This window comes from Heloderma suspectum, chromosome 17 (assembly GCF_057233095.1).
Source record: "Heloderma suspectum isolate Gila_16-S chromosome 17, 16-S_ref, whole genome shotgun sequence".
NCBI classification, from domain to species: Eukaryota; Metazoa; Chordata; class Lepidosauria; order Squamata; family Helodermatidae; genus Heloderma; species Heloderma suspectum.
This window is the reverse complement of record NC_139474.1, coordinates 11,811,340-11,827,690: the sequence shown is the minus strand read 5'-3', so window position 1 is coordinate 11,827,690 and position 16,351 is coordinate 11,811,340. Positions and strand designations below refer to the sequence as shown.

The following is a 16,351-nucleotide window of genomic DNA, read 5'->3' as shown; positions in this document are numbered from 1 at the left end:
AAAGAGGGGGTGGGCCAGAGGCTGTTGCCCACAGAGGGATGGACGATAGCTTAGCAGCAGGGCACCTGTTTCACACACAGAAAAACCCAGATTCAGTCCTTGGGATCTCCAGGTAAAGTTGGGAAAGACTCCCATCTGCAACCATGAGGACTAGAATCTTACTTTATTTTTAGGAGAAGGACCATAGCTCAGAGGCAGAGCACCTGCTCTGCATGCAGAAGGTCCCAGATTCAGTCCCTTGGATCTTCAGGTAAAGTTGGGAAAGACTCCCATCTGCAACCATGAGGACTAGAATCTTGCTTTATTTTTAGGAGAAGGACCATAGCTCAGAGGCAGAGCACCTGCTCTGCATGCAGAAGGTCCCAGATTCAGTCCCTTGGATCTTCAGGTAAAGTTGGGAAAGACTCCCATCTGCAACCATGAGGACTAGAATCTTACTTTATTTTTAGGGGAAGGACCAGAGCACAGTGGTAGATCCCCTGCTTTGCATGCAGAAGGTCCCAGTTTCAACCCTTGGCATCCCCAGGTAGGGCTGGGAAACAACCCTGTCTAAAACCCCAGAGAGACAATACTGAACTCGATGGACCAACGGTCTGGCTCTGTATAAGGCAGCTTCTCACGTTCTCCCCCTCCGGCCATCCCCATTACCAACCCACAGGCATGTCTTGATCATACACTGCAAAGGATGTGCTCCAACACTGACCAACAGGCCCACCCGCCTTTCCCCAATGGAGACATAGGCGGGGGGACTCAAAGCTGCAGCGATTCTCTGCAGAACTTTCGGAAATGCCGATTGTTCGAAAAACAACATGTGGACTGATGGAGGATCCCTAATGCATCGCTTCAGCTTTCCAAACGCAGACCATCTAGCTCAGAATGTGAGAATCCGAGGACAGATTTGGAGGCAGGTATTGGAGGCCTTGCTAGCCATGGCATCTCAGGGGTGGTGGCCATGGCATCCCCCAACGCATCCCCCACCGAGACGCTAGGACAGGCCCTACCATCAGGATGCTTCGGCTGTATCGGGTGCCCCGATCCCAGTTCCCCAGATCGACTTTCTTTTCCCAGTATAGGAAGCCAGTGCAGGATTCTGTGTAGAGCAGAAAGAAGTTGGGATAGAGGTGATACGTGGCTCCCACTGTCGGGCTGGCAGGGATCACGGTATCCAAGTACCAATGGAGTCCAATGCCTGACACATATTTGGCAGCACTGCTGTTGCCGATGACCTGCCAAAGAACAGGGAGAGAGAGAAAGGGGGAGTCGGAGACAGACATATCACCGTTATGGGTCTGGCCTGAATGCCTTTTCGAGGGTCCCTTACAGCCCAGGGCTTGTGATCTCTCAAAGACATTCAAGATCCCTTCGACGATGTCATGCTTGACCCGTTTGGATTTTTGCAAGTAGAGTTATCAGCCGTGGTGTAATAGAGTCTGGGCCCACAAAGATGCAGCATCAGCACTTTTTAATTCTAATTTCACTTGATTTTCTTTTATTATTACATTTTTATACCGCCCAATAGCCAAAGCTCTCTGGGCGGTTCACAGCAATTAAAACCTCAAGATACTGCTTTAAATACAATATAGAGTTTAAACAGTTAAAACTACAGTATAAAAGTAGGCGAGCTGAACTTCAAGGAGGAATTCAGCGAATCTCTACAAGTCTGAATGTTGCGTGTTCACCCATTCCTAAGGCTAGGCCAAGTTAAGAGAAGATTTTTGAAATGATTGGGCCAGGCTTGGGGGGTGGAGTCTCCAGGGCAGAGGGTCTCCAATTTAGTGTGGGGGCAGTGGGCAGATTTGGAATGTCAAGGAAGTTGTCAGCGGTGCTGTCACAAAATGGATGCCATCGGGGGCATGCTGTTTCACAAAGTGGCTGCCACAGTGGCCTGCCACAAATGTACCCCCCCCCCAAGCAGGGCACTTCGTGGGCGCAGTGGGAGGTGTCCAAGGTCACAGTGTCACCCTCCACACTTGGAATAGCTCACAGATGGGGTTGATCTTGGCAGAGTTTGGAGATCACTGACTCTTCAGAAGGCAATACGGGTTGCCTGACAACAGAGCAGTGTTTGGCCAGGAAATGGCACCAACTGGACCCTGGCAACCCCAGTCAAGATTCAAGCTTCGGAGACATACCACATTGGCCCAGTTGGGCAGGTTGAACCTTGTGTCGTCAAGGGTGATGAGCAGGACATCTCTGTGACGGCTGGCAGTCAGCGCAGGGCCCAGGTCCTTGATGATGAAGTCACGATGATCTTCGGCCGAGAAGAGGGTGGTGGGGAAGTCCTTAAAGGCAATGTAAGCGGAGAAGATGGGCTCATTCTGAGCGGTGACTGCCCAAAAGGTAATGTTGTGCCTGGCATATTCGTCCAGGAACCTGGATTCGAACACACAGGAGAGACGGGAGATGTTGGTGCAGCGTTCAGCTTTGTTGTGGGGAGGGGGCGTTAACCCAATCCAGAGCCATGGTGGGGAGGTTGCAGCCCCCTCCTCGGAGTTGTTCCAGACCAAATCCCAGAACGTTCAGATTGCATTTAAAATTAAGTTTCTAGTCCTTTTGCTTACAAAGATACCTGCGAGAACATCCAGGGTGTATTCTAACCAATCAACGGGCAAACTGATCAACTGATCCCACCTTCCGGTGTTCTGGCCCAGGAGTGCAGAAAAGGACAAGAATGATGGATGGATGGATGGATTGGCAGCTTATATTATTCAAATTTAAAATGTGATTAAAATTACTGAATCAGTTCAAGCATGTTAATTTAAAAGATATTGGATCGCTGGTATCTCTTTTGGCAACTGCCAGCTCTGTTTTGGTGTAGTGCTTAGAGCTGGGGTAGACAACCAGGTGCTCACCCTTGGCCATGCTAGCTTATGAGAGTTGTAGTCCAAAACAGCTGGAGGGCAACAGATGGTCTTACAGCAGCCTTCCTCAACCTGGTGTCCACCAGATGGGTTGGGAAAGGCTGGATTAGTGTCGTATTAGGATCAGGGAGACCCAGGTTCAAATCCCCGTCCAGCTCTGAAGTCACTATCTTTCAGCCTAACCTACCTCACAGCCATGTTGTAAGGACAAAAATGTAGGGGAGGAGCCGTACATGATCCCGTGAGCTCCTTGGAGGAAGAATCAGATATAAATATAGAAATATAGAAATAAATAAATAAATAAAAGAGTCAGATTGAAATGTTCATCACATTTTAGTGAAAAAGTACGGATCGGTTCCATCTGGAACGTTCACACTCAGCTAACACGTTCCCTTCAAAGACACGCAGAGTGTTCCCTCATCTCCACCTAGGGCTGCCAATTTGTGGTGCGTGTGCGTGTTCAAAGCGGCTGCTCTGTGGGAGTGGCCACTGGTGAGTAAATGGGAGGGGCCAGGACATGTTTTGGCTTGGCCGGGGGTGGAGCTTGGTAGCACTCAGCAGGGGACAGGGCGGAGCCTGGCAGCTTTTCACATGTCATGATTGTGAGCCCTGGTAGACTAGCACGTGTGTGTGGCAGCGGGGGGTCAAGAGGATACAAATCTGAGCTGCCCCCCCACGCACAGCTCAAGATATACCAGATGCCGCACCTAAGGCAGCAGATCAGGGCCAGCGTCAAGGGCCGGCCTGGTCGGGCAGCTGCTGAGGGCCCAGACCTCAGCAGGGCCCCCCGAGCAAGAGCCCCTGGGGCTGCTCCTCCCCCTCTTCGCCAATGCAGCCCCCCGTCTGCCTGCCTGTCGCTCCGGCCCAGACAGCGCTGGGGGTGAGGAGGAGGAACGGCCGATGCCACGGCCTCCTTGCTCACTGGTTCTCCTGCCTGCCACGATGGGAAAGAGGTGGAGCGGTTGTTGACCGTGGCGGTGAGAAGGGGGTCTCACTGAGGGAGGGGGCCCATGCCGGGGGCCTGGCCCAACAGCCCACAGAGACCTGGAGCCGTCACTGCACGGAATATCAAGGGAAACTAGGTAATAAGATCTCAGGCCAACAGCAGGAAAGACACCTGATGCTTGGTAACCATGTCTCCATCATACAAACATGAGAAGAGCCCTGCTGGATCAGGCCAAGGGTCCATCCAGTCCAGCATTCTGTTCTCACAGTGGCCAAGCAGCTGCCCACGGGAAACCCACAAGCAGGACGGAGTGCAACAGCACCCCCCCGCCCATGTTCCCCTGCACCTGGTGTAGCTTCCGCCCTTGCCACAATGAAGCCATTTCCCTCCACCCAGGCCCCACGGATCCATTATTACCTGATGAAATAGCAGGCCCAGGCCTTGTGGTATCTGTCCCCGGCTTCCCCTTTGATCGATGCTTTGCCCAGCACTTGGTTATTGGTCCTCAGCCAGGAAGGACCAGTCCATGGGCTGGCAATGAGGGAGAGGGGCCACTTAGTTAAGGCCATGAAGCGGTGAAGGAGAGGGATCTATAGGGGAGAGGTGATGATGTAGATGCAGTGAACGGATCCTGGTCCCAGCAAAAAGCTCACCTATAGCCAATACACACACACACACCACCATCTTCTAAGTTGTCTTTGGAGGAACTACATAATCCTCCCCGTGATGAGGGTAAATGTCCAAGTGCATTACAAGAAGGAAAATGACACATGGCAAAAAGAGTTAAGGTAGGGATGCAGGAGAAATCTGAGACAGACTAACATGAGTTTGGATTTCTAAGAATCCGAAATGCGGAATCAACTGTGGACCAGCCTCCTTGGGCTGTGTGGAGTCCGTGGACTTTCTGATCTTAAAAGAACTGGATTTCTTTTAACCAGAATTTCATTCTACTTGCGCTAATTCACGTTCGTGCTAATGCACACTCGTGCAAATGCGCTAATTTGCATTAGTTCATGTGCTGTAGTGCAAATCCCTCCCCCAAAGTGAAAAACCACTCTGCAAGTCTGCAGAATTTATGTAACTCAGAAAAAGCTGGTCCACTCTGGAATCCACAGATCAGATTAATAGAAATGAGAACTCATTTGAATCCCTTGCAGATTTCTCCAGCATCACTATCTGCCACAGAGTGCTACAGTGCGAAGTATTCCTGTGCAAGGTTCCAGCTAGCCATACCCTTTCCCAGGGTACTCCATTTCATTCCCCCTTCCCCCATGCTGGTTTTCCATCCCATCTCTCCCAGGATATCCACCAAGCATTCCATGCCCGCTGAGCACACACAGTCCTTAATGGCGGTGGTGTTGGCGGGGAGAATTATTGCTGGAAAAATACATCCCCCCACCGCTGGCTACTGTGAGAATTGCTGCGAAGCTCAGGGACCAGGGAAGCCTGAGGGGGGAGGCAGATGACATCAGCGTCCCTGCTGACAAGTGGCTGCCCCTGCAAACCAGGGCTCTGCTATACCACCGATAAAGAGCCAAGCTCAGGGAATATTTTGCAATCGGTGTACAGGATAGGCGCCAGGGGGCGGTACAGAGTTTGCCTTTTATCTAGGCTTTGCTCACCCTGACGTTGGTGTCCTCCGGTGCCAGGCTGAAACACTTCAGCTCCCAGTCATCTGGGCAGTCATCGTCGTAACTGTACGGACGCGTGGAGAAGTCAGAACAGCCCATGGGCAAGCGCAGAAGGTTGTACTCGATCCCTGCAGAGACGGGGAAGGAAGTGAGCAATTCCCACCTGGGTTGTTTGTTTGTTTATATTCTGTGGGCTTGGAATTTGCCCTACAAGGCTGCCCTGCGGAATTCCAATTTTAATAAGGACAAATTCCAAAGTGGGGCTTGCCCCTTTTGTCATGGCTTGCCGTATTTCCTGTGCATTGGTGAAACAATGTGGGCAAAAATCTCAATACCGCTGTATGAGTGTTTTATTGAGCCACACACCGGGTGCTTCCAGATGAGGTTTTTATTGTGCAATTGCCCTGCCTGGTTCACGGAGTTTTAAAGGGGTTCCAGACATCATTGTCTTCATCTTGTTACCCTCCAACTGCATCTTCTGCCGTCTTTTTTAGCACTTCAAGGAATGCAAAACAGAATCGCTGTACAAGGTCTTTTGGTTGGTAGGGCCAAGAGCCATCCATCTAAAGCAGGGGTGGTCAACTTGTGACAAGGGATGTCAGAGAAAACCGCAACGGAATCAAATGAGTTTGATTTTTATGACTCCGTCCCACAGTCAACTGGCTTTTCCCCCGTCGAGCAGATTCCGTGGACTTGCAGATGGCTTTCTAACTTTCTGGAATTTTGTCCAAATTTAGTAATAGAAAAATATGCCATTAAAAAATGGCCAAAAATGCACATTTCACCATAGGCTATAGTGTGAAAATGCACATTTTGGGGGGATTTGCACATTTTTGCAAGAACAAATTTGCACAAGTGCAAGTTTGCACAAGTGCAAATTTGCACAAATTTGGAAATGCTAAATATATGTTTCCATCTTTCAGCAGACAACAGAACGAAAGGTGCCTGATAATCCACGAAATGCAGACGGAACGGATTTTTCACAGTCCATACATTCCAGCTTGTGACCCTCCAGATGTTTCAGCCTACAACTCCCATCATCCCTAGCTAGCATAGCCAATGGTCAGGGATTATGGAATTGTAAACTGAAGCAGCTGGAGGACCACAACCTGGTCTCAGAGCACCAGGAGAACCCGGACAGGCCGGATTTCATCCTTGCACCTGAGGTTCTGCATCTCTGACCTATTTCTTTATATGTCTTCTTACATTTATTTAATTAACTGGAGCTATAAATACAAGACAGCTCTGATCCAGTAGCCCTACAACAAAGCGCTGTGTGAGATGCAGCCACAAGAGGTCACTCACACGCAGCACTTATGATTCAATATGGAACCAGCTTTGAGATAGAATTTGGAGAACTTTGGTGAGCTCAGGTTTTGCTGATTTGCGCACCCCTAGCCTAGAACGGCTAGCTGCATTCATCTGAATTGTGGGGCAGGAAGAAGGAACTAACTAACCCCAAATTGCTTGTGCCTCAAGGACTGAGAGGAGGGTCAATTTTTATGAACCTTGGATTATACACCCATAACAAATGGATAAGTTTTAATTTTTGTGAACCGCCCAGAGAGCTTCGGCTATTGGGCGGCATAGAAATTAATTAATTAAATAAATAAATAAAGTTGAAACTGTCACGGACTCCCCAATTATCAGGGACGATCCGTATTTACCGTACTTGTTCCTGATATATGTCTAGCAAAACCAGGTGGTAGAAAAAGTCTTCTTTGGATCGTTCCACTTCAAAGTGCAGGTGTGTGAGGGGGCAGGGAGAAGATCACAATTTGGAATGCATCCATCTCCTTGCTTGTTTTTCATCCCCACAGGTAGAAAGGTAGGCTTTCTAGGCTGCTTCCTCTCCCTGACCTGCTAGTTTTCCACATTCTGCTGAGACCCGTTCGTTGCCCTTATTTTCGCCGTAGTCTGCGTAAATCTTTACGTAGACTACAGCGACCAAATAAGGAACGTGAATGGCGGCTCCCTATGGGGGCCGCCATTAGCGTACGCGTTTTTTTTTTTTTTTAAGTCAGCCTTGATAGGCTACGTGACGATTAACGTAGCCTATCACGGCTGACTTTGCAGATCTAGCCGTGATAGGCTATGTTAATCATCACGTAGCCTATCATGGGGCGTTTTTTGTTTTTTTTTTACTTTTCTTTTGAAGTTCGCGGCCGAGACGGGGCGCTTCTCCCCGGCCTGAATTTCGGCCGGGCGAGGCGGGAAGCCTCCCCCCCTCCGGCCTGAACTTCGGGGGGAGCAGCGAAGCGCCTCCGCCCCACCGCAAAGCAAGCTGCGAGACCAGGTAAGTGACTTTCGTGCACCCCTACCGTTCCCTCACCCTGGTGCTCTCACCTTGTTCAGAAAAGTAGGACCGGAGCAGGTGGTCCTGAGCCGCCGGAGACAGCCGCATGATGTTAATCGCAGCTGCATCTGTGTGCGATCCACCAAACCCTTTGATGTGCTGGTAGCGAACAAAGGGGTTGTATGTATACTGGAGCCCTTTAGAGGAAGAAGAATAGGCTGAGCAAGCTCAGGGGCTGCCTGTCTTTTTGTGTTGGGGGCACATTTGGAATTTTGAGAGGGTTCTGTGGGGGTGCTCTCACAAAATGGCTGCCATGCAGCAGGGCTTGCCCATTCATAAAATGGCTGCCGTGGTGGGTATGGCCAGTCACAAAACACTCATTACCCAGAAGGTGAAACTAAAATAACTCTGCCAAGAACCGAAGCACAAGGAAGAGGTGGGGTCTGAGCTGCAAGCCACAAAATAAAATAATCTTAAGGGGCAATTCTATGCATGTTTAGACAGAATGAAGTCCTACAACTCCCAGCATGCCCCAGACAGACAGAAAAAGTCCTACAACTCCAAAAGTCCCCTGGCTGGGGCATGCTGGGAGTCGTATGGCTTTTCCTGTCTAAATAGGCATAGGATTGCACCCTTAATCATATTACTACAACTTAGAGAGGAATTGGGCAGAATCCTACGTTTGGGCTTTTCCTTCTGTCTTCCTAGTAAAAGGGACTAGAGCCTTGTCTTTAAATGAACACAGAATATTGAGGGAGGAAGCCCAGAACATCCTCGAGGGGACCGGGACTCCCCTTTTCCACTGCTGGGAATTGTAGGTCTTTTTTTCGGTCTTAACATGCATAGGATTGTGCCCTTAAGAAATAAAATACAATTCAGCAGAGGCAGGGAGCTGGTGGGTGCCAAAAGAGATGCCCAAAGGCACCATGCCCTAAAGAGAGACGCTTACCTGAACCCCCGCGGTTTGGCTTCAGCTTCTCTTTGCTGCGCTCCAAGCGCTTGCCAGCCCTGGTACTTTCATACTTGAGGAAGTATCCTGTCGGCGGGAGGGAGACGGGGTCCAGCGTGTCACAGTAAGTTGCGTTGCAGACACACACCATGGCATTGGCGCCCAGGAATTTGGGGATACAAGGATGGGCCGCTGTGCATGCAGGATAAGAGAAAGAGGCAGGGGTGAGGAGAAGGAAAAGATGGCACCCTTCAGAAAGGGAACTCTGTACATGCTCCAGGCCAGGGATGGAAAAGCATTTTGCTATGAAGGGCTCTTCTCGGGTGGACTCCAGTCAGGTGAAACCCCCAGGAGCATGCCCGCTGATGATCTCCGTGATCAGGCAGGTTGGTAAGAGAGAAGGCGCTCTCTCAAGTATCCTGGTCCCAAGTTGTTTAGGGCTTTGTACACTAGTACCAAAACCTCAAACCTGGCCCGGTAGCCAACAGGCAGCCAGTGCGGTTCCCTCAGCAGAGGAGTTGCATGCTGGAAAGGGGCAGCTCCCGACAACAGCCGAGCTGCTGCGTTCTGCACTAACTCCAGCTTCTGAAGCAGTCTCAAGGGCAGCCCCACGTAGCAGGCATTGCAGCAATCCAGTCTTGAGGTTACCAGGCGCCTGTACCACTGTGGCCAAGCTGGTGAACCAGCCGAAGCTGGTGAAAGGCACTCCGAGCCGCTGAGGCCACGTGGGCCTCCAGCGACAACGAGTGGTCTAGGAGTACCCCAGACTACAAACCTGGTCTTTCAGAGGGAGTGCAACCCTGTCCAGAAGAGGCAATGTGCCTGTCTCCCAGCCTCCGGAACCGTTCACCCACAGGGCTTCCGTCTTGCCAGGATTCAGCTCCAGCGTATTGGCCCTCCTCCAGCCCATTACTGCATCTAGACACTGATCCAGGACTTGCACAGCCTCTCCTGATTCAGATGTCGCGAGGAGATACCATCCGCAAACTGATGGCATTTAGCGCCTGTTATGTATCCTGGTGGGCGGGACGGGGACTGTGGCTCAGTGATTGCTTTGAACTTTGGCAGTTCTTGTAGAGCTGGGCGTAGCAGCAGAAGTGGTCACTTAAAGAACAGTTGTGTCTGAGGCCTGCTGGTTCTGCAGTCATTCCTTCTACCTATGCAACAGCTCCAAATCCCCTAACGGCCGTGCACGACGGCCTCGTATAGATGTTTATTTATTTATTTATTTATTTATTTATTAAATTTATTAATCGCCCATCTGACTGGTCACCCAGCCACTCTGGGCGATGTACAACACACCATAAACAATTTAAAACAGTAAAATTTTACCATAAATTTTTTTTTTAAAAAATACCCTAACCCACCCCAAACGCCTGCCTGAACAACCGCGTTTTTGATGCACGACGGAAGCTCATTAAAGAGGGGGCATGACGGAGTTCCCTAGGGAGGGAGTTCCACAGAGTGGGGGCCACCACAGAGAAGGCCCTCTCCCTCGTCCCCACCAGCCTAGCTGTCCTGGCTGATGGGACAGAGAGAAGGCCATCCGAGGCTGATCTTGTTAAGCGGCCTGGCTGGTGCTGCTGGAGGTGCTCCTTAAGGTAGGCTGGGCCGGAACCATATAGGGTTTTAAAGGTCAAAACCAACACCTTGAATTTGGCCCGGAAAACAACTGGTAACCAGTGCAACTCCTTCAGCACTGGAGTGATGTGATCTCGCCGGCGGCTGCCTTTAATCAGGCGAGCCGCCGCGTTCTGTACCAGCTGCAGTTTCCGAACCGTCTTCAAGGGTAACCCCACGTAGAGCGCATTACAGTAGTCTAAACGAGAGGAGACCAGGGCATGTACTACCGATGGGAGCAGATGGTCGGGAAGGAAGGGGCGCAGCCGCCGTATCAGATGGAGTTGATACAGCGCTGTCCGGCTCACAGCTGACACCTGAGCCTCCATGGACAGCTGGGAGTCCAAAATGACCCCCAGGCTGCGGACCTGGTCTTTCAAGGGTAGCTGTACCCCATTCAACACCAGGTCAACATCCCCCAGCCTCCTCTTGTCTCCCACCAAAAGTACCTCGGTCTTGTCAGGGTTGAGCTTCAGCTTATTCCTCCCCATCCAGCCACTCACCGTCTCCAGACATTTGGACAGGGATTCTACGGCCAACCTTGGTGAAGATTTGAATGAGAGGTAGAGCTGAGTTGAACAACAATGGGGGAAGATGGTGTCCTGTGGAACCCCGTCGCTCAATTGCCAAGGGGCCGAGGAAAAGTCACTCGAGGTTACTCTCTGAAATCGGCCCCGCAGGTAGGACCGGAACCACTGTAGCGCAGTGCCTCCGATACCCACCCCACGGAGTCGATCCAGGAGGATATCATGGTCGATGGTATCAAAAGCTGATGAGAGATCAAGCAGGATTAATAGGGTTGCGCTCCCCCTGTTCCTCTCTCGATAAAGGTCATCCATCAGGGCAACCGAGGCTGATTCAGTCCCTTAACCAGATCGAAACCCAGACTGGAATGGGTCCAGATAATCAGTATCCTCGAAGAGTGCCTGCAGTTGGCCCGCCATGACCCTCTCCGGTACCTTCCCTAGGAAAGGGGTATTTGCAACCAGGTGGTAGTTCTCTAAAACCATTGGGTCCGGAGAGGGCTTCTTCAGGAGTGGTTGCACGAGTGCCTCCTTAAGGGCACCAGGAACCACCCTTCACTCAGTGATGCATTTATCACACCCTGGACCCACCCGGTCATACCTACTCGGCCAGCTTTTTTTAGCCAGGAGGGGCGGGGATCGAGAGGGCCGGTCACATTGCGGCAAGCATCTTGTCTGCGTCACCAGTTCACAGCAACTGAAACCGATCCCACAAAATTGGGCAGAGCGTGGCCTCAGGTACCATGACTGGAACTGCGCCAACTGGGAGGGCGACTTGGACCCTCTCAGTTTTCAGACTAGCCCTCTCACAGCTTGGAGCAAGGACCAAATCAAGGCTATGCCCCGCTTCATGTGTTGGGCACCAGTGCAATGTATCAAGGATCAGAATGGGTTGTTGTGAGAGTTTAATGTCTTTAAGAGAACCTGCCTCCTTTAGCTCTTGCAGGAGGCCCAAGTGGAACCTCCCCCCGACCTCTTGTGAAGGCACCTGAATCCCCCCCCCCAGTATTAACCACGCTCTTCAATCTTGTAATGGCCTTTGGCCCAAAGAGCCATTAAGAGGTGAAGGGAGTCCTACCAATACAGAACACTCTTCTGCGTTCTTGCTGTTCAGTTCCCAGGATCTCTGACTACTCCGTGTAGGCTTCTAACCATCATGGAAAGTCACACTAAGCAACAAAGTGCACACACAAGGAAAGGGCACAGGTGTGTTGTGGCGGTGTGTGCTATGTGTGTGACTTACAATCACAAACTGCTGTGTGGATTTGCCCACCCAGAAAGATTCGAGGAGGAGGAGGAGGAGGAAGGAGACCAAGGGTGTGAGAGTCAGTCGCAGGGTGAAGCGGGAAAAGTCAGGGGCAGGGCTCAGACGCTCTGCCAGGTTGGCCACTCGTGGAAGCCGACGTAGGAGGGAGCCACCCTAAGGGAGGGGCATCCCTGCGAAGCTAGTCTGGCCCTGAAGTTCTTGCCCAGACTGCTGGCAACTTCTCTAACTTCCACTTTGTCTCCTCTATTGATATTTGGAGATGTGTGGATTAGCTGGTTCTATGCAGTCTGAGACTTTCCTAGAATCTGCATTTGTAAAGAAGCGAGTCATTGACTGATAAAGTAGTGTTGGCCTGAAGCTTTGTTTCCTGGAGTGTGTTGATTGCGAAGGGAGAGGATGGAGGAATGTGACACACCCCAATCTAGGGTCATGCCAACCGGGTCAGATGGGAAATGTAGTCCAAAGTATCAGAAGGGTACTTCTGGGGAAAGCCAATTTAAGCATTTGTTGTTGTTCAGTCGTTCAGTCGCGTCCGACTCTCCATGACCCCATGGACCACAGCACGCAAGGCCTTCCTGTCCTGCGCTCTCTCCCGGAGCGTGCTCAAGTCCATATTCATTGCATCGGTGATGCTATCTAGCCATCTCATCCTCTGCTGTCCCCTTCTCCTTTTGCCTTCAGTCTTTCCCAGCATCAGGGTCTTTTCCAGTGACTTTTCTCTTCGCATTTGGGAAAGCCAATTTAAACAATAGCAATTATTTCTACATGTGCATCTGGACAGATAGCAAGTATAAAATATATGCAGAATGGCACCCTCTTTGGTCCTCTCTTTATGAGCAGGGTGACAAGTTTCCTCTTTCTGGGGGTGATGGGCCAGCAGGAATAAGTCCAAGAAGCAAAGGCAGCTGAGGACAGCAGAGAAAAACAAGGCAGCAAGCCAAGAAATCAGAGTTAATTGTGAGGTGGGGCAGGATTTATTTATTCATTCATTACATTTCTATACCAACCAATAGGGAAAGCGTTCTGGGCAGCTCACAACAATGTTTATCCCTAACAGCTGCAGGGTTATTTCCTTGCTTTTGTTCACATCTGTATGCACAGAGGAGGTGCAGAACTCCACCTTGTACACGTAATGTACAGCTCCCGATGACGGAACACAGAAAAGAGGCATCTCAGCAGATCTTAATACACAGGCAGGTATATACAGGGAGAGGCACTCCCTCAAATATTGACGTCCAAAGCCGTTTAGGGCTTTAAACATCAGCACTAGCACCTTGAACTCAGACTGGAAGCATATTGACAGCCAGTGCAGTTCCTTTCAAAGTGGCGTTTCACGATTCCTATAAGCTGTCCTTGATAGCAACCTAGCAGCAGCTATAGCTGCAGCATTGCGTCATCCTCAAGGGCCACCCCACAAAGTGCACATCACAGTAGTCTAGACAGGAGATTAACAGTACATGCATTGCTGTAGCCAAGTTATCCTTGTGCAGGATTATGGTGTGGAATGACATGTATCTTTGCAAATGAACCGGCCATGATTTATCTGCCCTTTTGTGTCATTTACAGCTTGAATCCTAAAACAGACTTAGTGAAGAGTAATCCCCGTTGAATATGCACAGGATTGAACTGCAGAAAGTCCATGTCTGCCAACAGTCCCTATTTATCAGCAATAGTCTTTATCTTCTGCTCCCTATCTCTGGTAAGTGACTGCTCCATGCTGCTTCATAGAACCATAGAACCATACGGTTGGAAGGGGCCCTATAAGACCATCAACTCCAACCCCCTGCTCAAGGCAGGAATCCAAGTCAGAGCATCCCTGACAGGTGGCTGTCCAGCTTCACCTTGAATGCCTCCAGCATGGGAGAGCCCACCACCTCCTTTGGTCATTGGTTCCAATGTCGTATTGCTCTAACAGTCGGGAAGTTTTCCTGATGTTCAGCTGGAATCTGGCTTCCTGTCACTTGAGCCCATTATTCCGTGTCCTGCTCTCTGGGATGATCGAGAAGAGCCTTCCTCTCTGTGACAACCTTTCAAGTACTTGAAGAGCGCTATCCTACCTCCCCTCAGTCTTCTCTTCTCAAGGCTAAACATGCCCAGTTCTTTCAGTCTCTCTTCACAGGGCTTTGTTTCCAGTCCCCTGATCATCTTTGTTGCCCTCCTCTGAACCCTCTCCAGTTTGTCTGCATCCTCCTTAAAGTGTGATGCCCACAACTGGACACAGTACTCCAGATGAGGCCTAACCAGTGCTGAGTCGGGGGAACTAGTACTTCCCGGGATTTAGAAGCTTTGGGGATGTCCAGTGGTGTAGTGGAGGCAGGGCTCACAGGGACGCAGCCCGGACACTTTTTCATGAGCAAGGACTCTGATGTCATCTGTCACCCCTTCAGAATTCCCTGTTCCCTCTGAGCTTAGCTGCGATCCTCACTGTAGCTGTGGGGGGAATGAGATTTTCCAAGCAAGAATATATTGTTCCGTGTTGGAATGCAAAGTATTTGGGATTACTTTGTCTGGGATGGGCAATTAAGACCTATTCGCTTTACCAAAGATGGGCTCCTGGTGGAGATGAAAACTCCTAGAACTGGTTTGTTGATATGGATCAACACAGCCGCCTGAAATCTTTGGACTGCCCTTGGAGACTGTCCCAGTGAGCTCCTGCATTTCCAGATTTACCACTACGCCACTCTGTGTGTGTGTGTGTAGCTCAATCCAGCTGGGTGTGTGGTCGTTGCTGTTGGAGGGGGAGCGGGGAGATATAATGAAGGAGCTTAGGGAGGGCTAATGGGTAATGTTGGGGTGCTAAGGGAGTGTGCAAGGGGGCTGTTTAAATGAGAAGGGATCTGTCCATGAGGGCTGAGCTGAGAGGGTGGAGCTTCCTAGAGTATCACATTTTGAAAACCTAAAATGTTTGTGTGTGAGTGAGTGAGTGAGTGAGTGAAAAAGATTTTAACACCCCTGCATTTTTTTCTCAGACATCGAATTGAAATACCACTGCCTTACTCTCAGCTGCACTGTTTTTGGATCCTAGTTGAAGGCTGCTTATCTTACAAGGTTGTACAATCTTAGAAGGGGCCATGTCCGTGAGGGGGCATGGCTGTGACTGTCACGGAGGGACCCTGCACTTCTGAATTTGCCACTATGCTACTGGGGATGTCTTGGAAATATATACAAGGGGGTGAGGAGAGATATTGTTAGTTTGAGTTGCTAGCATTGTCCTCCTTTAGATTTCAGTTCTCTTTTCACCCAGTCCTCAGAAGGTAAATTCTTGAGTAGCGTGTGTTGGTGGGCTTACATCATTCCTTCTATTTCTGATGCTCGGTGACAAATGCTGATGATTATGTAGCCAAAATGGTACCACTCACACATATAAAAGGGTATTGGGGGTATCACAGGCTCAGCAGAGGCCTGAGCTGGGCAGAACTACGCAAAAATATCTAGGAAAAACTCCAAAACAGCGCAATGGGGATTGGGTGTGCTCAATGGTCACAGCAGACTGACAGACAGTGGCAGGAGGTGGAGAAGGGAAAACCACCAGTGGGTTTCCGATGGAGAGGAGCCATTCCCAGCCCTACCTGAGATGCTGGTTATTGAATCTGGGACTTTGGGCTTGCAAAATCTGTGCCCTAGCACTGAGCTATGGCTTTTCCACATCATTTTACCCTTCTTTTTGCAACTCATCTTGGGAATATAATTGAAGGGCAGTCTAAAAATACTGTTAATCAATACAGACACCATTACATTTATTTTTATGTATCCATTTCTGAAATTTGCAAACCACTTGTCATCTGCAAGTATCCCAGGCTGGTGTACGCAACATTAGAAACAAAGATACTCAATAGAAAAAGCCATACGATGGCACATTAGAAGATAAATTAACACAACCACAACAACCTCTTCAGCCAGCACACCAAACCCAAATGCAACTATCCGTTCAGACTAAAAATAAATAGAATTTAAAATCTTAAAGGCTGAAAATGCTTGGGCAAAAATAAACACTTTGATTTGGTGCTGAAAAGAAAGCCACATTGGCGCCCATCGTATCTCCTTTGGGAGGGCATTCCAAAGCTGGGGTGCCACTCCGGAGAAGCCCCCGCCCCCTTTGGGAGGGCATTCCAAAGCTGGGGTGCCACTACAGAGAAGCCCCCGCCCCCTCTGTAAATGCTTCATAGCGTATGGCTCCCCTGCTGATGGCATTCAGAGAAGGGCCTCCTCGGAAGATCTTAGCACAGGGGCCGGATAGTACAGGAAGAGGCGACCCTT

At 50.1% G+C, this 16,351-nt stretch overlaps 1 protein-coding gene and 1 long non-coding RNA gene across 2 annotated transcripts in view; one reads left to right on the top strand and one right to left on the bottom strand.

Annotated features, from left to right (window-relative positions):
* The window catches only part of LOC146334502 (lysosomal acid glucosylceramidase-like), a 42,064-nt gene that overhangs the window by 3,103 nt on the left and 22,610 nt on the right, over positions 1-16,351 (bottom strand). The window contains exons 3-8 of the mRNA XM_084824335.1: positions 8,684-8,875; positions 7,785-7,931; positions 5,430-5,566; positions 4,225-4,397; positions 2,133-2,373; positions 1,002-1,226 (exon numbers count right to left, since the gene is read on the bottom strand). Of these exons, the coding sequence (XP_084680461.1) occupies positions 1,002-1,226; positions 2,133-2,373; positions 4,225-4,397; positions 5,430-5,566; positions 7,785-7,931; positions 8,684-8,875 (1,115 nt within the window). The remainder of the gene's footprint in view (positions 1-1,001; positions 1,227-2,132; positions 2,374-4,224; positions 4,398-5,429; positions 5,567-7,784; positions 7,932-8,683; positions 8,876-16,351) is intronic.
* Positions 7,603-16,102, top strand: LOC146334503 (uncharacterized). Its single transcript, XR_014786310.1, has 3 exons — positions 7,603-7,734; positions 13,661-13,793; positions 15,064-16,102. It is a non-coding gene; the product is annotated as an uncharacterized LOC146334503 (long non-coding RNA).